This window comes from Chiloscyllium plagiosum, unplaced genomic scaffold (assembly GCF_037043375.1).
Source record: "Chiloscyllium plagiosum isolate Xiang-an unplaced genomic scaffold, Cpla_swu_hap1 HiC_scaffold_39, whole genome shotgun sequence".
Taxonomy (NCBI): domain Eukaryota; kingdom Metazoa; phylum Chordata; class Chondrichthyes; order Orectolobiformes; family Hemiscylliidae; genus Chiloscyllium; species Chiloscyllium plagiosum.
In genome coordinates this window covers 8,608,774-8,633,047 of record NW_028270177.1, presented here as the reverse complement: position 1 = coordinate 8,633,047, position 24,274 = coordinate 8,608,774, and the positions used below count along the sequence as shown (strand labels likewise).

Sequence of the window (24,274 nt, the reverse complement as noted above, 5' to 3'; positions counted from 1 at the left end):
GTTCCTCTATAAAAAGACATCAGTAAACCTGTTGGGTTTTACAACAATCGATGATAGAGAGAGGGTCCAGAGACGAGCTTCAGGTTTTATTAAGAGAATATCAAACATTCTGCCATGGTGGGAATTGAATTACCACAGCATCACCATGGCCGTTTCTTTAATCATTTGTGGGGTGTGGACATTGCTGGCTAGGCCAGCATTTATTGCCCATCCCAGATTACCCAGGGGGCAGTTAAGAGTCAGCCACATTGCTGTGGGTCTGGAATCACATGTCGGCCAGACCAGGTAAGGATGGCAGTTTCCTTCCCCAAAGGACACTAGTGATCCCGATGGGTGTTCCTGACAATTGGCAATTGATTCACGGTCATCATTAGATTCTTAATTCCAGATTTTTATTGAATTCAAATTCCACCATCTGTCACGACAGGATTCAAACCCAGGTCCTCAGGTTACCAGTCCAGTAATAGTATCACTACGCCGTCAGCCACTCCTTCTGGTATATTAGACAAATGAGATTACCACCAACACATCCCTCTACTGAATGGTGAAGCTGATTCAGTGAGCCAAAAGGTCTACCCTTACTGCTATTTATTGTATTCCCCCAGAAGGGTGTTTAATTGTCCCTTGAATACACTTTTCACCAGTTACATCCCCTCCCTTCCCCTGCTCCGTGATGGTTAAGGGTACCTTACTGAAGAAGTTATCCATGATGTAGGAACCCTTCACTCCAGTGAGTAATCCAAACAGGATGTCAGTCAAATTGTCTTGCTAAGATTCTGGAATAAAATTCCACTAATCAGGCTGTTACAATTGGCCTTTAATTCCAGTATCCCGACCCCCAGATTCCTGAGGAAAGCCCCAATGAGGAGGCTACTCCGGTTAGCAGCAGAACGCAAAGATGCAGCGGGGGACTTTTGATTCCAATCAGCAAGTTGTTACAATTGGTATCCTGCTGCCTGTAAGGGCAGTGGAAATAAATTCACATGTAATTTTCAAACGGGAATCAGGTAAGTTGTTGAAAAGGAAAGGAGGGTGCAGGATAGCAAGCAGAGGACAGGGGATTATTGGGTTGGTTGTTCCACAGTGCTACCACTCCCACTGTGAGGCCTTCTGTGCTAACATTCTGTGAAATTTTGGAAAGTGCCTGCGTGTAGGTGGTTGGTTGGTAAGGATGTGTGTGTGTGGGTCTCTGAATATAATGGGTGTGTGTGTTTGAATGTAATTAGTGTGTGTGCGTGTTTGAATGTAATTAGTGTGTGTGCGTGTTTGAACGAAATTAGTGTGTGTGCAAATATAATTAGTGTGTAAGTGTGTGTTTGAATGTAATTAGTGTATCTGTATGTGTTGGAATATAATTAGTGTGTGTGTGTTTGAATGTAATTAGTGTGTTTGAATGTAATTAGTGTATCTGTGTGTGTTTGAATGTAATAAGTGTGTGTGTGTGTTTGAATGTAATTAATGTATTAGTGTCATCTGCGTGTGTGGCTACTAAGGATAGCTGGTCGTGTCGTTTCGTGGCTAGTTGGTGTTCATGGATACGGATCGTTAGCTGTCTTCCTGTTTGTCCTATGTAGTGTTGTGTGCAGTCCTTGCATGGGATTTTGTACACTACATTGGTTTTGCTCATGCTGGGTATCGGGTCCTTCGTTCTGGTGAGTTGTTGTCTAAGAGTGGCTGTTGGTTTGTGTGCTGTTATGAGTCCTAGTGGTCATAGTAGTCTGGCTGTTAGTTTGGAAATGCTCTTCATGTATGGTAGTGTGGCTAGTCCTTTGGGTTGCGGCATGTCCTCGTTCCCTTGTCTTTCCCTTAGGCATCTGTTGATGAAATTGTGTGGGTATCCGTTTTTGGCGAATACATTGTATAGGTGTTCTTCTTCCTCTTTTTGCAGTTCTGGTGTACTGCAGTGTGTTGTGGCCCTTTTGATTAGTGTCTTGATGCAACTTCTTTTGTGTGTGTTGGGGTGGTTGCTTTCATAGTTCAGGACTTGGTCTGTGTGTGTGGCTTTCCTGTGTACCTTTGTGGTGAATTCTCCGTTAGGTGTTCTCTGTACCATCACGTCTAGGAATGGGAGTTGGTTGTCCTTTTCTTCGTCTCTAATGATTACGAAGGTGTCATCTACATATCTGACCCAGAGTTTGGGTTGAATTTGCGGTAAGACTGTTTGTTCTAATCTTTGCATTACCGCTTCTGCTATGAGTCCAGAGATGGGTGAGAGCCCATGGGTGTGCCATTGATTTGTTCATATATTTGGTTGTTGAATGTGAAGTGTGTTGTGAGGCACAGGTCCAGTAGTTTGAGTATGCCGACTTTATTGATAGGTTCAACGTCCTGTTGTCTGTTCTGTATGTCCAGCAGGTTGGCTATTGTTTCTCTGGCAAGGGTTTTATCGATAGAGGTGAACAGTGCCGTTACATCGAATGAGACCATGGTTTCTTCCTTGTCTATGTGTATATTTCTGATGATGTCCAAGAATTCTTGTGTTGACTGTATAGAGTGTCTGGATCCGCTGATCAGGTGTTTCAGTTTCTGCTGTAGTTCTTTAGCCAGTTTGTGTGATGGTGTCGCTGGTAGTGATACTATGGGTTTGAGTGGGATGCACTACCTAAAGTGCACAAACCACAACACACTTCACATTCAACAACTAAATATATGAACAGATCAACGGCACATCCATGGGCTCACCCATCTCTGGACTCATAGCAGAAGCGGTAATGCAAAGATTAGAACAAACAGTCTTACCGCAAATTCAACCCAAACTCTGGGTCAGATATGTGGATGACACCTTCGTAATCATTAAGAACACAGAAATAGAGAACACACACCGGATCATCAACGCCACACTCACAGGAATCCGATTCACTAGAGACGAAGAAAAGGACAACCAACTCCCATTCCTAGACGTGATGGTACAGAGAACACCTAACGGAGAATTCACCACAAAGGTATACAGGAAAGCCACACACACAGACCAAGTCCTAAACTATGAAAGCAACCACCCCAACACACACAAAAGAAGTTGCATCAAGACACTAATCAAAAGGGCCACAACACACTGCAGTACACCAGGACTGCAAAAAGAGGAAGAAGAACACCTATACAATGTATTCGTCAAAAACAGATATCCGTGCAATTTCATCAACAGATGCCTAAGGGAAAGACAACGGAACGAGGATATGCCACAACCCAAAGGACTAGCCACACTACCATACATGAAGAGCATTTCCAAACTAACAGCCAGACTACCGCGACCACTAGGACTCATAACAGCACACAAACCAACAGCCACTCTCAGACAACAACTCACCAGAACGAAGGACCCGATACCCAGCATGAGCAAAACCAATGTAGTGTACAAAATCCCATGCAAGGACTGCACAAAACACCACATAGGACAAACAGGAAGACAGCTAACGATCCGCATCCATGAACACCAACTAGCCACGAAACAACACGACCAGCTATCCTTAGTAGCCACACATGCAGATGACAAGCAACATGAGTTCGACTGGGACAACACTATTATTATAGGACAAGCCAAACAGAGAACAGCCAGGGAATTCCTAGAGGCATGTCACTCATCCTCAGATTCAATCAATAAGCACATCGACCTGGACCCAATATACTGACCACTGGAACCGACAGCTGGAACTGACAACCGGAAGCGGCAGAATCAAACCACTATAAATGCCGGAGGAAAGATCACAGAAGCGCTTCACAAGAGGCTCCCAAGCACTGAGGATGTCACCTAGACAGGGGACGAAACATCTGCAACACAAATTCCCAGCTCGGCGAACAGAACCACAACAGTAATTAGTGTGTGTGTGTGTGTGTTTGAATGTAATTAATGTGTGTGTTTGAATGTAATTAGTGTGTGTGTTTGAATGTAATTAGTGTGTGTGTTTGAATGTAATTTGTGTGTTTGAATGTAATTAGTGTATCTATATGTGTTTGAATGTAATTAGTGTGTGTTTGAATGTAATTAGTGTGTGTGTTTGAATGTAATTTGTGTGTTTGAATGTAATTAGTGTATCTATACGTGTTTGAATGTAATTAGTGTGTGTTTGAATGTAATTAGTGTGTGTGTGTTTGAATGTAATTAGTGTGAATGTGTGTGTTTGAATATAATTCGGGTGTGTGTGTTTTTGAATGTAATTGGGGTGTGTGTTTGGATGTAATTGAGGATGTATGAAGAGGGAATGTGTGCTGGGGTGTCTGTGAGAGTGTGTGTGTGGATTGTGAGCATGTGTGAGGGGGTGTGTTTGCGTGAATGTGCATATGCAAATATGATTGTGAGCATGTGTGAGTGTGAGTATGTGTTTGTGTGTGAGTAAGCGAGTGAGCATGGGAGAGTGTGGTTGTGAGAGTGAGTGATTATGAGTGAGAATCGAGTTTGACAATATGAGTGTGACAGTGTGAGAATGCACGTGGTTGTTCCATTGTGGAGTTTCACTGTGAGTATGTGAATGTGAGAGTGCAAGAGTGTGAGTGTGAGTTTGACAGTGTGAGCATTAGAGTGTGGTTACAACAGAGTGTGAGAGTCAGTTTGATAATATGCATGAGATGTATGAGAGTGCAAGTGGCTGTGAGAGTTCCAGTGTGAGTATGTGAGTGAGAGAGTGTGGTTGTGAGAGTGAGTGTGGTTGCAAGGAGGGGTCTGTGTGTTCAGAATGGCTGAAACCAACAAACGCAGAAATTGCTGGAGAAACCCAACAGGTCTGGCAGCATCTGTGGAGAGAGAAACAGAGTTAATATTTTGAAATTTGTTTTTGTCTGTTTCAGATCTCCAGCTTCTGCAGCTCTTTGGTTTATTTTATAATGATATTGAGGAAAGCTGTTGTGCCTTCACTAGCTGGACACTGCTGGATTGGACATGGTCATGGGAGGCATGGAGTGGGAGGAGTTGTGGGGGCGGAGGGAACGGGGTTATCCTGTTTTCTGTGGAACTGCACTTGGATCCCAATCCGTGACCTTCAGCAGCTCAGAAAGGGAAAAAAAGAGGAAAGAAGCCAAAAATAGAAACCTCAGATGAGACTAGATCATTCACCAATAAAAATGTGTTCTCTCCTTGTAAATATTTTTATGATGAACTCATGCCAGACTCTAAACACTATCCAGAAGCTATAATCTGTTAGAGCTGTCTCAACTTCCGCTTAATGAGTGATCTTCAAAGGCTCTGACTGAAGACTACTTATTGCTACTCCACTCCAGCCTGGATTGATGCATTTCCTCCATTCTGTGTTCACAAGGCCAGCCCTAACCTCCAATATTTATGTTCTGACAGGATGCTGACAACTCTCAGTTTAGTCTCCTGTTATGTGATGTGAAGAACTTTAAAACCAGTGACGAATACTCCGTTCACATTTCTGGCAGACTCGTGACAGATTCATTGGTGGCGGTAAGTACATAAGCACCCCATCACAAACTCTTTCAGTCTACAGAAGCCAGGCCCATCTAATAATGCTTGATTACTGAACCTTTCTCAATGGAGACCTTGTAATTGTGCACTTGTGTCAGAGACACCTCGGTATGAGTGATGTGTGTCCTCACTCGCATGTATCAGCTCTGGCTCACTGGCAAAGCACTGTCAATTCCGACTGAAACCTGCTTTGGCTTCCAGCTGAGTACTCAGTTTAGGCTGGCGCTCCCACTGCTACACTGAGTGCTGAACTGTTGGAGGTACCACCTTTCAGAAAAGACAGGAAATTCAAGGCCCTGTTTGTGCCAGAAATGAGAGATCTAGCTGATCTCCTGTTCAGATCAAGAGCAAGGGTGGATCTCCCTGGTAGCCCAGGCCTCTATGTATTCCCCAATTAGATTGCTGGTGATTGCTGTATGTGGGAGCTTACTGTGCACAGATTGGCTGCTATATCTCCCACATTATGGCAATGGTCACAGTTCATAACTAAGCTATGGAGGTCTTCAGGATTGAAGATGACTTCCTTCTGCTGTCGTTCTGAGACGGCCGATAAAGCCCAATATGTGACCTGCAGATGCTGTCACATGTGGGGCACGTGACCCTTGAAGGGGCTGTCTAGATGAGTTACTTGGAGGTTTGTGTGCTCCCTCTTTCAGCTCAGGAAGGGCTTACGCCCGAAGCGTCAACTCTCCAGCTTCTCAGACGCTGCCTGACCCGCTGTGCTTTTCCAGTGCCACACTTTTCAACTCTCACCTCGGTACATTCCCAATGGAATCTCTCGATGTGTTTGGTGGCTTCTGATTTGAATAGCCAGAGCATGTGAGAGACAGAGAGTATTTCAGGACCAGGATCTGTAACCTGAGACTAAGGTGTGGTTTACTGGGCAGCAGTGATTCCTATTGGTTACAGATAGAATTGCCTCGGGTGGTTCCTTCACAATATTCTCCAAATACAGAGGCAGGAAAGATGATACCAAAGCAGCGCCGCGTCATGAGATAACTTGCCCATCATTGAGGCCAGACACCCTAACAATCAGCTCCATGAGGTTTGTAATCTGAAACCAACCTCCCGAAGCAACTGCTCCAACTGGGGCTTAGTGTCAGAGAGTCATATAGTCATTGAGATGTACAGCACAGAAACAGACCTTTCAGTCCAACTCGTCCATGCCAACCAGATATCCAAACCTAATCTAGTCCCACTTGCCAGCACTTGGCCTATATCCCTCTAAACCTTGCCTATTCATATACCCATCCAGCTGCCTTTTAAATGTTGTAATTGTACCAGCCCCCACCACTTCGTCTGGTAGCCCATTCCATACACACACCACCCTCTGTGTGAGAAAGTTGCCTCTTTGGTCCCTTTTATACCTTTCCCCTCACACCCTGAACCTACGCCCTCTAGTTCTGGATTCCCCAATTCAGGCAAAAGACCTTGTCTATTCATCCTATCCATGTCTCTCATGATTATATAAACCTCTACGAGGTCACCCCTCAGCATCTGACACTCCAGAGAAAACAGCCCCAGCCTATTCAGCCTCTCCCTGTAGCTAAAATCCTCCAACCCTGGCAACATCCTTGTAGATCATTTCTGAACCCTTTCAAGTTTCACAACATTGTTCCAATAGGAAGAAGACAAGAATTGCAAGAGCAGAATCTATTTGGGAATCTCCTCGAAATCTCCCTGAAGAGAATCCAACTGATTCATGGGAGACCTTGGCTTGTCAGTCAGGCAAATAGAAACAGCAAGTTAGCTCTGAAGAGCAGGCAGTATGGAGATGGTGATTAGGTAATTGAAAATCTTTCCTTTGCACCAGCCTGAGAGGGAAGAGAGTGGGCCTCAGTTTAACATTTTGTCCTGGTGCACAGCCACTATCGCATTCCCTCGGTGCTGTCCCTAGAGTGGGACTCAGATCCCGAGGCAGGAGTTCAGAACCTGTATGTGGCCTTCAACTTCCAGCTCAATTCCTAAATATCAAACTCTTAAAAATAATTGGGAGTTCCACACAGAACGTTCAGATAATCTCATTTTCAGGATAATTTCAGAGGGGCTAACGGTGCCTGGGTTTGATTTATATCCCAAATGCTTTCTGCATTACTTCATCCAAAAGGAGACAAAGCCACATGCAGTTGCAAACTGTGTCTCATTATTGTACTGTTGCAGAAACAAACTTCATGACAAAAGCCACAATCCCTGAAATCATCATTAAAACTGATAGGGAAACCGCTGGAGTTCAGTTTCCATCTGAAATCAGTGGAATTTAATAAATAGGTTCAATATGAGCTTTCCTTCCTTAATCTAGAGGAGTTGATGAAACAATAACCTTAACGTGGAATAAATATTATGTTTCGAGGCCGAGCTGAAAATGTTGGCTCGCAGGTTGGTAAATCCTCAAAGTACGATGATGTAAAGTGTAGAACAGATTAAAACACAGGCACACGCACTCACACACACTGACCTTCCACTGTCTGCTTTCTTTTTCCTTCCAAAAGAATATTAGATAAATACTTGAAGTGGAAAGTATGTTTCTTGTGTGTGTGTGGGGGGGAGTGGAGGGAGGGCAGTTTGGTAGCCCAGGGTGAGCAGTGGGGATGTGGGCGGTGTGGAGCCGGGGGAGGGGGAGGATTGGCGGGGTTGGGGAGGTGGGGGAAGGGCAGTCGGGGAGGGGGAGGGGGAGAGGAGGTGAGGTAAAGGGGTAGCCAGGGAAGGTGAAGGAGGGAGATGGGGGAGTTGGGTGGTGGAGAGAGGGGAGGTGGGGGAGGAAGGTGGGGGTGGGGAGGTGCAGGTGGGAAGGTGGGGAAAGTGGGGGAGAGGTGGGAGAGGGGGACGTGGGGAGGTTGGAGGGGTTGGGTGATGGGGGAGAAGGGGTGGTGGTAGGGAGGTGGGGGTGGGGAGCTGCGGGTGGGGAGCCATGGGGAGGGTGGTAGGGGAGTGTGGATGGGATGGGATGGGGAGGTGGGCAGTGGGGAGAGGGAAGGTGGGGGAGAAGGGAGGTGGGGAGTCATGGGGAGGGCAGTCAGGAGGTGCAGGGCGGGAGGAGACTGAATGAAAACTAGTCTCCACTTTCTTACAGCGAATGTTTTTTTGTTTTTTGATTTTCAGCTCAAGTTTAGGTCTCTGCTACTCGTTACCACGGCAACCCTTGACATTTGGGAGCCCAGAGCAATGTTTCTAAAGGATTCGGCCCGGAGCCGGGAGGTGAGTCAGTCAGTATTCTCTGTTCTGGGTCACAGCCCGGCACCTCTCTGACTGGGGAGATAATCGAGTACTGGGCTCAGGAAACATCAACCTGACAGGATGGAGCTGAGGTCAAACTGAGCCGCAGTGGGATGGAGGACGCTGAAAAATGATAAAATCACAGTATCTATCTAACAGAGGCTATTCGGCCCATCTTGTCTCCGCCAGTCTTCTGATAGATCCCCTCCCCTCCTGGCATTCTTCTGCCTTCTCCCGGGGACCCTGCATGGTCTTCCTTTCTGGATAAGTCTAGATTCCTCTCTTGAGGACCAATCTAGACCCTCACCACTCACTGAGGAGAAAGTGAGAACTGCAGATGCTGGAGATCAGAGCTGAAAATGTGTTGCTGGAAAAGCGCAGCAGGTCAGGCAGCATCCAAGGAACAGGAGAGTTGACATTTCGGGCATAAGCCCTTCCTCATTCCTGAAGAAGGGCTTATGCCTGAAACGTCGATTCTCCTGCTCCTTGGATGCTGCCTGACCTGCTGCGCTTTTCCAGCCACACATTTTCAGCCCTCACCAATCACTGCCTGGTGGAGATTTGTCCTTGCTTTCAGTGCTCTCGAGGGATCAATCTCTCCCCATCTAGCCTTCATGAGTCTGAAGACTTCAGTCAGATCCCCTTTACCCCAAAGGAGCCAATCATTAAAACAGGACTTTTACAGACATAAGACCTCCAGGGAGGGACAAAGAATTTAACCTAATAGACAGCTTTCACTATAAGTTGCCCCTTGACAAAATACTATTCCTGGGAACACATTTACTCCGTCAACAAGTGGGTTACAGGCATTTCCAATCTACCAGTCTCCCATACTTTGTAACCATCAGAATATGATGTATCTGCTGACCTGCAACTTCTCTCTCTCAGTCATATCTTCACACGTTTTTTTCTAATAGGGAAACCTTTCTGTTGTAAATCTCATTTTTTAAAATGTATTATCTTTAGGGTGTTTTCTCAACCTGCATTTAGACAATTCCAACTAAGGAAATAAAACTATAATAAGCCTGAATAATTCTCAAAAGTCATGACTGTCCCCAGTGTTCTTTTGGGAAGGAAACCTGTCATCTTTACCCCAAATGTGACTCCAAACCCACAGCAAATTGGTTGACTCTCAACTGTTAGGAATGGGGAAGAGACACCAGCCTTGCCTGTGATGCCCACATCTATTAAAGGAATAGATTTTACTTTAGATTTTAAAGGCATTAAAGAGCATGGGGCAGAACGTGGGAATGTGATACTGAGATAGAGGATCAGCCACAATCATATTGAATGAGAGAACAGGCTGGGGGTCTGCATGGCCTACTCCAGCTCCCAGTCTCTCTGTGATTGGAGGAGCAGGGAGGAGTTTGCAAAGTTGCCAAGGGAAATGGTCCAGTCAGATTTGCTTTTCTTTTTTATTATATTTTCTGTTTCAATGGGAGTAGGTATAGCTTCTGTCTCCATTTTCATTCAGGTTTCAGATGGTGCAGTGCTGACCTCTGGTGGACAAATCTGCATTACCTCAAAACAATTAATCTAATCTCCAGAAATTAAAGAACATAAAACCATAGAATATCCACAGTGCACAAAGAGGCCATTTGGCCCATCAAGTCTGCACTGACTCGGCAAACAGCACCCCACTCTATCCCATTTACCATTGCTATCCCACCTGGCCTGCACACTACAGGGCAATTTAGCATGGCCAACCCACCTAATCTGCACATCTTTTGCCTATGGATGGAAACCACACCCAGTGGAAACCCACGCAGACACGGGGGAAAACATACAAACTCCACACAGACAGTCACTCAAGGTTGGCATTGAACCCAGGTCCCTGGCGCTGTGAGGCCGTAGTGCTAACCACTGAGCCACCGTGCATTCCTGTAGCGTTTTTCAACAGCTTCTTCCCCGCTGTTATCAGACTTCTGAATGGACCTCTCCAATTTCAAATGTAATGTTGACCTCACTCTTTGTGCACCTTCTCTGCAGCCATAACGTTGTATTCCTCACTCTGTTCTATTATCTTAATGCATTGTGGGTGGTATGATCTGCACACAAAACAAAAATCTTTTCACTGTACCTAGGTACATGTAACAATAATAAATCAAATTAAATGATCCTAAAACATCCCAAAGCACTTTGGGACCAGCAACACCATTATTTTGTTTCCTGAAGTGTACTCACTGCTGTAATGTAGGAAATGCAGCAGACGATTTCTGCAGAGCAAGCTCCCACACACAGTAGCGTGATAATAGCCGCTGGTCTCCTTCAGAGAAGAAAGCATTACTCACAAGTGCATGGATGCAATGGGCTCAACAGTCCCCAGGAAAATTTGCTCGAGTCATTCAATTGGAGAAAAGTTGGAAACAGAATGGAAGGAAATGGTGATGAGACACTCCTCCAATCACACGCTGGTTCCACTACTTCCTTTTGTTAGTGAAACTTCAGCAGCAAATGTGGGAGAGATACAGCCTGCAATACCAGGGTTAGCAGATTCAGCTTGGCCTGTGTTTACTAGAGGGATGAGAGGGCTGGATAGACTAGGTGATGCTTCCCCTAGGTGGGTGAGTCCAGAACTAGGGACATAGTTTCATGGTACAGATGAGGAAAGATTTCTTCACTCATAGGATAGTGAACCTGTGGAATTCTTTCCCAAAGGCGACTGTGGTAGCCAAATCACCAGATATTTAAGAAATAAATTTTATTTTAGGTTTCAAAGGCATTAAAGAGTGTGGGAGGAAAGTGAGAATGTGATACTGAGATAGAGGATCAGCCACAATCACATGGAATGAGAGAACAGGCTGGGGGTCTGCATGGCCTACTCCAGCTCCCAGTCTCTCTGTGATTGGAGGAGCAGGGAGGAGTTTGCAAAGTTGCCAAGGGAAACAATTCCAGGGGTTGATGGAGTGGAGGGAGCTGGGTAGTATCGAAAGCTACCTTGGCTGGTATGGCTGTTGTCAGGGTAACCAAAGCCAGAATAGTCTTTTGCCGGACGCAAGAGATTTTTCTGTAAGGGAGAAGAGAGGAACAGAAGATCGTGGAGAGGTGTGGGGGAAGAGGGGAGATTGGAAATGGGTTGCAGAGAAGAGAGAACAATTTTAAAAAGGTATCAACCAAGAAATATTCAGCTCACTACCATCCAAGAAAACTGACTCACCAAAATCATGAGTTCCTTGTAAGGGAATGTGGAATCCAATTTATTTAACTATGATACATGGAAAAATACAATGGATCGACTTTATTGAACAGTTAATTGTTAAATTTAAATCTGCGTTTGTGATTGGAGATGCAGTGACTGTCTGGTTTACATCTTCCAGCTTTGTAAGGTTATTGTGTTTCCACTGAACAATGATCTCACCAATTCACAGGTGTTTTTATTATAACAGATTCTTGTGGGTAGAAGTGACTATTATTTTGAAAGAAATCTTGCATTAACTTAAGCCTTCTACCAATTGAAATACCGTATGGTGTCTAAAAAAAAAGTGTTTTGCTTTTGTATTGTGGTTAAATGTTTCATGGAGAGTTGGTAATTATAGAGGGTATTGGTGAATTATTCCAATTCTGTTTCTGGGTAAATCGATATACCCCGTATGTTATCAACATAAACAGAGTATTGTAACTGTGTTGCAACATAATCTAATAAATTAATGAGAATGAAAAAGGCGCCCTTCAAAAGCAAAAGATAGCCCCTCGAAAATCCAAAAATATCCTTCAAAACAAAAATCACAAGAAGCCCTCAGAAAAGAAACGATCCTTTAGGAAATCTGTCGTCCTTGCTCCAGACAAACAGCAATGTGCGTAGTTCTTTACAGATCCCAAGGCCAAATAGGAATCGGGAACAAATGCTGAACTTGCCGGTGATACATACATCCTGTAAAAGAATTCCTTTTAAATGTGTTTGGTCCATTTGAATCTCAGCTTTCCATTTCAACCACTGTCACTGATCAGAGATTTGAGTATAGGCGTTGGGACAATGTGTTGAGACTGTACAGGACTTTGTTGAACCCACTTTTGCAATACAGTCGGTTCTAATATAATACAATAGACCAGAAGTTGTGCAATCTCACGTTATAAGAAAATCGCGGAATAGCCACACCTTTTAAGCTAATGGGGCTGGAACCCTGTTATAGCCAATACCCTAAGGAAGGTACGTGTTCTACAAATAATGGTCTAAATTCTTCAATCAAGTTAGAGCCAATTCATGTTAAAGAAACACACATTATAGCAGAAACGACTATGTGGTGTCCAGTTCTAGTTGTCATGTTGTATGAAAAATATTACTAAGCAGGAGAGGGTTCACAGATTACAGGACGTTGCCAGGATTGGAGGATTTGAGTTACAGGAAAAGACTAGATAAACTGGGACTTTTTTTTTAACTGGAGCGTAGGAAGCGGAGGGGTGATTTTATAGAGGTTTATGAGATGATGAGGGGTATAGAATGGTAGATGTCTTTTCCCAAGGGTGGGAGATTTCAAGACTAGGGGGAATATTTTTAAGGTTAGAGGAGAAAGATTTTAAAAAGACATGAGGAGAAATTTACTTACACACGGAATGGTTCGGGTGTGGAATGAATTTCCAGAGGAAATGCTGGATGCAGGTACAGTTACAATGTTTAAAAGACATTTAGATATGTACTTGGATAAGAAATATTTGGAGGGTGGGCCAAGTGCAGGCAGGTGAGACTGGTTTAGTTTAGGAAAATTGGTCAGCATGTACTGGTTGGACCAAAGGGTCTGTTTCTGTGCTGTATGATTCTCTATGATTCACCGCAGGTTTTCTTTCCTCGCACAGATCATGTATCTTTGGAAGCATGATATTTCTGAACATGCAACATTCCCTGAGTGTATAGGAATGTTGGAACATTGGAAACAGGGGGGAAGTCCATAATACATAGGAGCAGAAATTAGGCCATTCAGTCCATTGAGCCTATTCTGCCATTCAATCCATGGTTGATAAGTTTCTCAACCCCCTTTCTCCCCATAATCCTTGATCCTCAAGAACCTATGTATCTCCATCTTAAGTATACTCAATGACCAGGCCCCCACAGCCTTCTGTGGCAGTGAATTCCACAGACTCACCACTCTCTGGCTTAAGTAGTTTCTCCTTATTCTCATTCTAAAAGGTCTTCCCTTAGTCTAAGGCTCTGCCTTCGGATCCTAATCTTTCTTACCAATAGAAAGATCTTCCCAAAATCTACACTGTCCAGCCATTCAGTATTCTGTAAGTTTCAATTAGATTCCCCCTCATCCTTCTAAACTTCAACAAGTATAGACCCAGAGCCCTCAAACGTTCTACATATGTTAAGCTGGTCATTCCTAGGGTCATTCTCGTGACCTTCGCTGAACATGCTACAGGGCCAGTACATCCTTCCTGAGACTATGGGGCCCAAAACAGTGCACAATACTCCAAATGTGGTCTGACCAGAGCCTCAGAAGTACATCCCTGCTTTTATATTCAAGCCCTTTGAAAATAAATGCCATTGTTGCATTTGCCTTCCGAACTACTGACTCAACCTGCAAGTTTACCTTGAGAGAATCCTAGACTAGAACTCCCAAGCACTTTAGACTTCTGATTTTCTCCCCACTTAGAAAATAGTCCATGTCTCTATTCTTTCGAACAAAGTGCACGACCGCACACTTCCCCATGTTGTATTCCATCTGCCACTTCTTTGCCCACCCTCCTAATCTATCCAAATCCTTCTGCAGCCTCCCTGCTTCCTCAATGCTACCTGTCCCTCTACCTACCTTTGTATTATCTGCAAATGTAGCCAGAATGGCCTCAGCACCTTCATCTAAATCATGAATGTATAAAGTGAAAAGTTATGGTCCCAGCACTGAGCCTAGTGGAACACCACTTGTCACTGGCTGCCATCCTGAGAAAGACCCTTTTATCCCCACTCTCTGCTTTCTGCCAGCCAAGCTTCTGTCCCTGCTTAGTACCTTGACTTGACACCATGGGCCCTTATCTTGCTCAGTAACCTGCTGGGCGGCACCTTGTCAAAGGCCTTCTTGACGTCCAGATAGATAACATCCATTGCCTCTCCTTGGTCTAACCTGCTCATTACTTCCTCAATGAATTCTAGCAGATGTGTCAGGCATGACCTATTCTTGATTAAACCATGCTGACTTTGCCCTATTTTACCATACACTTTCAAGTATTCAGAAATCGCATCCTTCACAATGGATTCCAGGATCTTACCCACAACCGAGGTTAGGCTAATCGATCTGTAATTTTCCATCTTTTGCCTTACTCCCTTTTCAAACAGGAGGGTCATGTTAGCGATTTTCCAGTCCTCGCGGATCCTCCCTGATTCTAGCGATTCCTGATGGGGAAGGGCTTGATCTAAGTCAGTCAGTGATATAACTGATAGTCATGACATGAGCAGAACTATGTGAGGCAGTCTGAGACAGAGGCAGTGAAGGAAGCAGCACTTTGTATTGAGCTGTAGTGACATATCGGGGTCAGTTAGCTGGACCGCCACTACATGACAGAGCAACGCCAACAGCACCTGTTCAATTCCCACACCGGCTGAGGTTACCATGAAGGACTCTCCTTCTCAACCTCTCCTCTTGCCTGAGGAACAATGACCCTCAGGTTAAACCTCCACCATCTCTCTCTAATGAGATAGCAGCCCTCTGAGACTTTGGGAAATTTACTAGCAGTGTTTATAGAGAGAAAAAAAGTTGAATTACTTTATGATGACCGCATCAAGATTTCTGGTTATACAGTCAGTCATTGTAACCATTGCAGTCTGGTTACAATGTTACAGACAACTCAGTTCAATGCAGCAGGGGACAGGAACAAACTGAGCCTTAGAATAAGCTCAGACCAGACCAAGGAACAAACCTCCACCTCTTGGCCAAGCTTTATCAACGGCTGATCAACATTTCAACACTATTTTCCCACCTCAAGCTCCATAACTCTAGATCCCATGAATTGTTGTTCGGTTTGGCTCCTAAGTACTGAAGAGGAGACACTGGCCTCGAAACATTAAATCTGCTTTCCTCCCACACATGCTGGCAGACCTACTGAGTTTCGCCAGCAACTTCTGTCTTTGCTTGGCACCTAAGTGACCTAGCTCCAATTTTAAGACAATGTCCCCTTTGTTCTTGATTCTCCTACCAGGTGAGAGTGATCTCCCATCTCCCAAATATTTCATCATGTGACGAATAAAGGCTCAGTCAAAAGGGTGGCACGGTGGCTCAGTGGTTAGCACTGCTGCCTCACAGTGCCAGGGACCCAGGTTCGATTCCCAGCTTCGGATGACCGTCTGTGTGCAGTTTGCACATTCTCCCATGTCTGTGTGGGTTTCCTCCCACAGTCCAAAGATGTGCAGGTTAGATGAATTGGCTGTGCTAAACTGCCCACAGTGTTCAGTGATGTGGAGGTTAGATGCATTAGTCAGGGTAAATGTAGAGTTATAGGAGAATGGGTCTGGGTGGGATACTCTCTGGAGGGTCATGGAACATAGAAGAATATAGCGCAGTACAGGCCCTTTGGCCCTCGATGTTGCGCCGATCCAAGCCCACCTAACCTACACTAGCCCACTATCCTCCATATGCCTATCCAATGCCCGCTTAAATGCCCATAAAGAGGGAGAGTCCACCACTGCTACTGGCAGGGCATTCCATGAACTCACGACTCACTGAGTAAAGAACCTACCCCTAACATCTGTCCTATACCTACCACCCCTTAATTTAAAGCTATGCCCCCTCGTAATAGCTGACTCCATACATGGAAAAAGGTTCTCATGGTCAACCCTATCTAAACCCCTAATTATCTTGTACACTTCTATCAAGTCACCCCAAACCTTCTTTTCTCCAATGAAAACAACCCCAAGTGCCTCAGCCTTTCCTCATACGATCTTCCTACCATACCAGGCAACATCCTAGTAAACCTCCTCTGCACCTGTTCCAGTGCCTCCACATCCTTCCTATAGTATGGCGACCAAAACTGCACACAATACTCCAGGTTCAGCTGCACCAGAGTTTTATACAACTGCAACATGACCTCAGGACTCCGGAACTCAGTTCCTCTACCAATAAAAGCCAGTACGCTATATGCCTTCTTCACCGCACTATTTACCTGGGTGGCAACTTTCAAAGATCTGTGTACATGGACACCAAGATCCCTCTGCTCATCCACACTACCAAGTATCCGACCATTAGCCCAGTACCCCATCTTTTTGTTACTCTTACCAAAGTGAATCACCTCACACTTAGCTACATTGAACTCCATTTGCCACCTTTCTGCCCAGTTCTGCAGCTTATCTATATCCCGCTGTAACCTGCCACATCCTTCCTCACTGTCAACAACTCCTCCAACTTTCTCACCCAACCTTCTAGCCCCTCCTCCAGGTCATTTATTAAAATGACAAACAGCAATGGTCCCAAAACAGATCCTTGCAGAACACCGCTAGTAACTGCACTCCAAGATGAACCTTTACCATCAACTACTACCCTCCGTCTTCTTCCAGCCAGCCAATTCCTAATCCAAACCTCCAACTCACCCTCAATGCCATACCTCCGTATTTTTTGAAGTAGCCTACCATGGGGAACCTTATCAAACGCCTTACTAAAATCCAAATACACCACATCTACCGCTTTCCCCTCGTCCACCTCCTTAGTCAACTTCTCAAATAATTCAATAAGGTTTGTGAGGCATGGCCTGCCCTTCACAAAACCATGCTGACTATCCTTGATCACATTATTCCTATCCAGATGTTCATAAATCCTATCCCTTACAATTCTCTCTAAGACTTTGCCCACAACAGAAGTGAGACTCACCGGCCTATAGTTACTAGGGTTATCCCTACTCCCCTTTTTGAACAAGGGAACCACATTTGCTAGCCTCCAGTCTTCTGGCACTACTCCTGAAGACAACGAGGACATAAAAATCAAGGCCAATGGCTCTGCAATCTCCTCCCTTGCTTCCCAGAGAATCCTAGGATAAATGCCATCAGGCCCAGGGGACTTATCTATTTTCACCCTTTCCAGAATTTCCAACACTTCTTCCCTACCTACCTCAAAGCCATTCATTCTACTTAATTGTGACTCAGTATTCACATCGGCAACAATGTCCTGTTCCTGAGTGAATACTGACGAAAAGTATTCATTCAGTGTCTCCCCAATCTCTTCAGCCTCCACACGCAACTTCCCACTACTATCCTTGACTGGACCTATTCCTACCCTAGTCATTCTTTTATTCCTGACATACCTATAGAAAGCCTTAGGGTTTTCCCTAATCCTACCAACTAAGGACCTTTCATGTCCCCTCCTTGCTGCTCTTAGTTCTCGGTGTAGACTTGTTGGGTCAAAGGGCCTGTTTCCACAATGGAGGGATTCTATATTAAAATAAAAAGGAGGAACATGCAAAGGAACACACAGAGGTTCCAACCAGGGCACAGCAACAGACATCTCTCCAGATAAGGTCCCCATGAGGAGTTGTGATCGATGAGATGTTGAAATTAGTGCAATATGGAGGAGGAAATCATTGAAGAGAAAAGATACAACAGCTTCCTGTTATAACTCACCTGTACCTCCCCTTATAGATTACACTTCACCTGACCAAGCAGTACGAGTCCGAGGTCTCCATCTGGATTATAATTGGGAGTTTGTTGGGAGGTCTTCTCCTGCTTGCACTCCTCATTCTCGCTTTATGGAAGGTAAGTCGAGTATTTCCCCACAGCCTGAGTATTATTCCTTCCAGCATTGCAAACAAGCTTATCCAGCCTCGCTTGGAGTGGCTTCCAGTTGGGAAGGTGGGAAGGCGGGGACTGACAGCCATAGCATCTCTCTTCATCGCTTGCGTTCAGGAGAGTTTTATTTGCAGTTGGCTGCCCTAAATGAAAGTTGAGTGGTTCACGTTGACATGACGACACAGCAAATGTGGTCTGTAATAATACAACCTATCAGGCCACTTACAACTGCCTTTAGAGATTATACAGAGTTTACTCTAAATTGCTTTCCATGTAGTGACTGCTGAGCAGTCGATACACTGACTCATACTGGTCCCATCATTAATGTTTGCAACATGGAACAGGTTCAGCAACAACTGGGGCTGTGTGCAGGATGGGTAGCTGGTCTTCCTTTGAAAGCAGCTTCTAAGCTCCCACCTCCTTCCACAAGGACAGCAATTGAATGTGGTTGCGACCACATGATTGTACTGCAGACGACACCAACAAGGCAACATACAAACCAGTGACCAACAAACCAAGATCTCAGACAGGTCTCAGGAGTGCTACTGACAGGACCTGTCAGCTTTGCCAAAAGATGCCAGGATCATTACCCCATAAACAATGGAGCATAGTTAGACCATAACTGTTTACTCATTTGTGGGGGTGTCAAAAATCTATCTTCATGTTTGATGTAACAGCCTCCAATGACCTCTGGGAACTGGAATTCTACAGGCATTGAGAGCTTGGTATGTTTTAGTTTGAGGATAAGGGTATTAAGAGCGAGAGAGGTTGGTGGAACAAAGATACAGACCAGCAGTGATCGAATTCGATAGAGCTCAAGGGAGCAAATGGCCTGCAGCTACTGGTCTTTATCATCCGATGCCCAGACAAGTCTCCTCCCGCTTCCACCAATGATAACAAGGGTGAGCAGAAGGGCCAGGCTAGGCTGACACATCAGCATTAATTCTGTGATCTGAATCCAGCTGCCTTAAGATTAACCCTGTCCTTTCATTTCTTTGCCCCACAGCTTGGCTTTTTCCAAAGTGCATACCGTCGGAGGAAAGAAGCCATGGCAACTGGAAATGGCTCAATTGAGCAGTCATCAAAGAAAGGCACAGAACATTGAAATCTCAGAAACGTTAAACACAAGAAGGTGCAAATTCACACACAGCAATAATCAGGTGACATCAACTGGCAAAACAGTAGACCAACACTGAGTAGTCAACTCGTGCACCTATCAGGACATTGATTTTGCTTGTGGTGCCACACACTTTGATTCATTATCTCTAAGGTGCAGCAACACGTTATAAACCCCAGAACACAATCCCCTCCCAACCCCAAATGAAAAGGAATATTTTAAACAGAGGAGCAATGTAAGTGACATTTCTCTGTTTGGAAGCTTGAAGCGTGAGAGAGTGTGTGCCTCTTTCTGCTAAAAGGAAAACCACCAATAATGCACAGCCACATTGCAAGTACACTACCACGGAGGAGCCAGTGCCCATTTTACACCATCAAGAATTGTACCTGCCCCTTTAAGTGGCAAACAGGGCCCAAACCAGACTGATGATGTACTTTGTGGAACCTCGGCTACTTTGCAAATCCCTGAAGTATTGTTTAGGAAATACCGACTAGCTCCAATCTTTGTCCATTGGTTCCAAGAGTTGTGTTTTGAAGAAAGTGAGGAATAATTTGCATATGATTTATGGATTGTAGATATTTTTAATTAAAGTATCCTCCCGGTGATCCTTCATCCATCACATACCTTCCTTTAGGCATGAGGGAGGTAGTCTATTCAGGTCTCATATCCCTCCTTACCTCAACACAGTGGGAAGGTCCAACACGGAGGGAGCAGCCCAGTCTGGATCTGTGTCCAGAGTCCCACTGTAGACCCCTCCCTTGCCTCATAACAAAGAGCAAGTTTATCCATTTATCAATCTGCCAAAAATAACCCAAGGTGATTAAATAACCACGGATGTCCTCCTCCACTGTAAACGTGTTTCCTTCATTTTACCAAGCTCAGCCTATGAATGTTTGTGGCTTTCTAGGGGAGGGGTGCCCTCTGAGCTGAGGTAGTGGAGACAGATGAACACTTATGGAATTGTAGAGGTAAGAAAGAATGAACAAAAAGTCACAAATCACAAGATTAAACCTGTGGATTAGTTGGACATTGTGGAGCTGGCATGACTGAGTGTTTACAGCTCAGAAACAGGCCATTCAGCCCAACAGGTCCGTGCCAGTGTTTATGCTACACCTGAGCTTCTGCTCACTTCTGACCCGTCTCAATATATCTTGTTTGATGTGGAGGTGCCGGAGTTGGACTGGGGTGGATAACGTCAGAAGTCACAGTACACCAGGTTATAATCCAACCGGTTTATTTGAAATCATCTGACGAAGGAGCAGCGCTCCAAAGGCTTGCGATTTCAAATAAATCTGTTGGATGATAACTTGATGTCATGTGACTTTTGACTATATCCTCTAGACCTTTCTCTGTGTGTTAATGTAATCCGCTTCCCTCCCCCACCCCAAAGTACAGAACAATCTCGATTATCCAAACATCAATTATCCAAATTTCAGATTATCCCAACAAGATCGAGGTCCCGTAAAAATGCTATCCATTATCCAAACAATCCTTTATCCGAACTCTCAGTTATCCAAACAAAATACTCCCTGCCCATCTCACTCGGATAATCGAGGTTGTCCTGTATATTTAGCCCGTTTCTCTCAGCCCCCATTCCTGGCAGTGAATCCCATATTCAAACCACGGCAAAATTTGTCTTGAAATCGCAGTTAGATTTGTTAGCGGCTAGCAATATTTACAGGGCCTCGTTCTGCTCTTAACTCTGAGTGGAGCTGCTGGGCTGATTCTCCTGAGCCACAGGAGTTATAATGAGCTTTGTGACAGAATCGAGTGAGATGTTTGCTGAGGCAAATCTCAGTGTGCTCAGCACCCTCACTCCATGTTTTGACAAGCAGCTGGCTCCTCACTTGGCAGCACTGAATCACCAGTTAAAGGGGATTATTACTTGTTTAACACCTGACAGCCCAACTCACCTTCACTAATACTCTGTATCTGCGTTACCAAATGCATAAAAAAAGCGAGTTTGGTGTCGAGAAAACTCGATGTGGAAACCATGGGATCCTGGTTCAGTTAAGTCCAGGCCAGCCTCATTGCAGGGGGCAGGGTTGGAAAGACGCTCTCCACATGAGGAGTAAGATAACAAATGAGGTGAGGTAAGGTACAGTGAGAAAACTCATTGGAAATTCCTCTAAATGCAACTCTGACTTAACCAAAGAAAAACACAATAAGATTCAACTGTATCTTTTTACATAAATCCAATCAGACCCATTCTTAAAGATCAACATCAGCAAGTTTAACATTTCCCATAAAATGGGCAAAGGCTTATTGTAACTTTTCCACACCTGGTCTCTGACTCCTCGCTAGCAAGTATTTTATGCACAAACTTTGGGATTAGGTTTCTGGTCACATCAATCAGAAGGGATGGGAAAAACCGAGATTCCTTTCTCTCAAGAGGAGAATGCTGCTGAGGCAAGGCAAAACAATTATGGCTTGGGAAGTCTTATCTATGGAGACTCCAGGACCATCCCAGAGGATTGGCAACCCCTACTAGGCCATACATAACACGCTTTGAGAAATATATGAACCAGCTCAGGCAGACATGATTGGGCCAAAACTGTACTTTCAACGTTTTTTAAAATTCACTTGCAAATGTGAGCGTCACTGGCTGGATCAGCATTTCCTACCCATCCCTTGTTGCGTGAGAGAAGGTGGTGGTGAGCTACCTCCTTGAACCGCTGCTACAGTCCACATGCTGTGGGCTGCCTCACGCCATTAGGGAGGGAATTCATTCAATAGATCCAGCTGTTATTGATGCTTATCATTGTACTAGATATGCAGTCGGGAGGATAAATGGAGGCAAATTGATTGTGGAATAAACAAGGGGAAATTGCTTTTGTGATTGGTTTAGAGACCTGGGATCAAGGGTCAGAGGGGTAAAGTTCAATCAGAATTGCTATACTTAGTTGCCTTCTACTGGCTGTTGCTGCATTATGGCCAAGTATAACCTTGATCATAAAATCTGTAGTTGGAAGCCAACTGACCTTTAAGCCCCAATTTTGACCTTAATAGAACACAAAATTGGGCAGAAATCTGTCCACTGCTAGTGGGTGTTTAAAAGCAGGGATATAGAGTCTAGGGATCACAACAGTTACTACAACTTGGCTTTCAAACCTCAAAACCGCACCACAGCATCAGCCTTAATTTTGTGCTCAAGTCGAGAGATTGGGACTTGAACCTTTTGACTTTCTGACAGAGCAAAGAGCGTTACCCACTGAACCTGTTTACGGGGGGGGGGGAACACCTACCTGAACCAGGGCATTACCGATCTGCACTGTACTTCAAGCATTTTCTGGGATTATTTATCTTTATCAATGTGTCTTTACAACAGATAACTGAACATCGTAAATTGCAGTATAAACGTTACAGCCAGCGAACCATTGTAATGGCCAGCATTTCAACAGTGTGTAAATCACACCTGAATACAGAGAGCTTGTAAAAGCTGTCTAGCAATGCACGACTGAGAGGAGATTTCACACTAAGTTCTCAACCAAAATAACCTAATGAAAAGTGTGTAAAATTTCTATGCTGTGGACATTTACAGATTCTGTATTATATGTAAAACAACTCTTTTGTATATGTAAATATTTGGAAGGAATTTGGCTTTGTAATTCAGAGTGTTGACAATTTGTAATTATATGAACAAAGACTACTTGCTTTGATGTCCTAAGACATCGGATGGACCGAGTGCTTCAAAGAAAATCAGATGTTACACTATTACTACGGTTGCTTCTTATTACTTGCACATTCCTTTATGACGGGTGGTCTTAGCTGGCTGATTTCAGCAGGAACAGCATTAGAGACCCTTCACCTTAACCTGTGCATGTTGATTGGGGGGCACCGGGGTGGAGGGTGGTGGGGAATGCAGGGTCATGGAAGGGAAACCAGCCATTCCGGGGTGAGTCTGGTCAGCAAGTGTATCATTGTTCTTAGCTGGTCAAGTAGCTCATCCCCACAGTCATTCCTAAGAAATGACAACTAAAGTGTAGGCGCCCAACTGGGTAAAGTTGTTGCTGACATCCACCCCACCCCACCAGCCCCATCACCTTTTTGGGGACTGGATGGTAGAAGAATGTAATAAAAGGATGGCCTGTGGAAAGACAGAGGAAGCTTCAACAGAGAATGTGGAGTTATGTCTGCACAGTGCTGGCCAGCTCCCCCCACCCAAAGGCCAATGCAACAGGCCACATACCACCTAAGACTCCATTGTGTCTGATCACAAAACATCAACGGTAAAATAGTCTACCCGTGTTGTCAAGTGTGGGTTTTTGTAATGGATATACGCAAATTTTAAGCTGTCACTGTTTGCCACATGTATCTGCCAGTGGTCCAGTGAGCTGATGTTGATTATTGTCTTGGTCTACTTAGATTAGATTAGATTATCTACGGTATGGAAACAGGTCCTTTGGCCCAACACATCTACACCGACCCTCTGAAGAGTAAACCACCCAGACGTATTCCTCCACCCTATATTTACCCCTGATTAATGCACCTAACACCATGGGCAACGTAGCATGGCCAATCCACATATCCTGCACATCTTTGGATTTGGGTGGAAACCGGAGCAAACCCACGCAGACACAGGGAGAATGTGCAAACTCCACAGACTAGAGGAGACTGTCTAACGTCAGTAATAAACAGCTCAATGATCGCAGACTTGGAAGTGCAGTTATGATACACACTTGGGCATACTGCAATGTTCCTCATTGGCCCAACTATTCTGCTGCTTATAGCAGTGATCTGTGCATCAGTGCAAGTAGTTCCCTAAATGCAAACTATCCAACATTAGTTCCCTGAGGAAAAGGAAGGGATCTATACTTCCAAGTGGTCTTCG

The 24,274-nt window shown here is 44.7% G+C and overlaps 1 protein-coding gene across 2 annotated transcripts in view; it reads left to right on the top strand.

The window, feature by feature from the left end:
* Positions 1-23,160, top strand: part of LOC122540838 (integrin alpha-11-like) — a 179,738-nt gene extending 156,578 nt beyond the window's left edge. Inside the window, exons 27-31 of one of the 2 annotated variants that reach the window (XR_015753800.1) lie at positions 5,282-5,395; positions 8,516-8,611; positions 18,180-18,293; positions 19,333-19,486; positions 22,772-23,160. Coding sequence is in view for 1 of the 2 variants with exons in the window: in XM_087981311.1 (XP_087837437.1) it covers positions 5,282-5,395; positions 8,516-8,611; positions 18,180-18,293; positions 19,333-19,431 (423 nt within the window). In the remaining variant the exon portion in view is untranslated. Of the gene's footprint in view, positions 1-5,281; positions 5,396-8,515; positions 8,612-18,179; positions 18,294-19,332 lie in introns of both variants that reach the window. The other variant, XM_087981311.1, reaches the window with a different exon arrangement.
* The last annotated feature ends 1,114 nt before the right edge of the window (positions 23,161-24,274 follow it).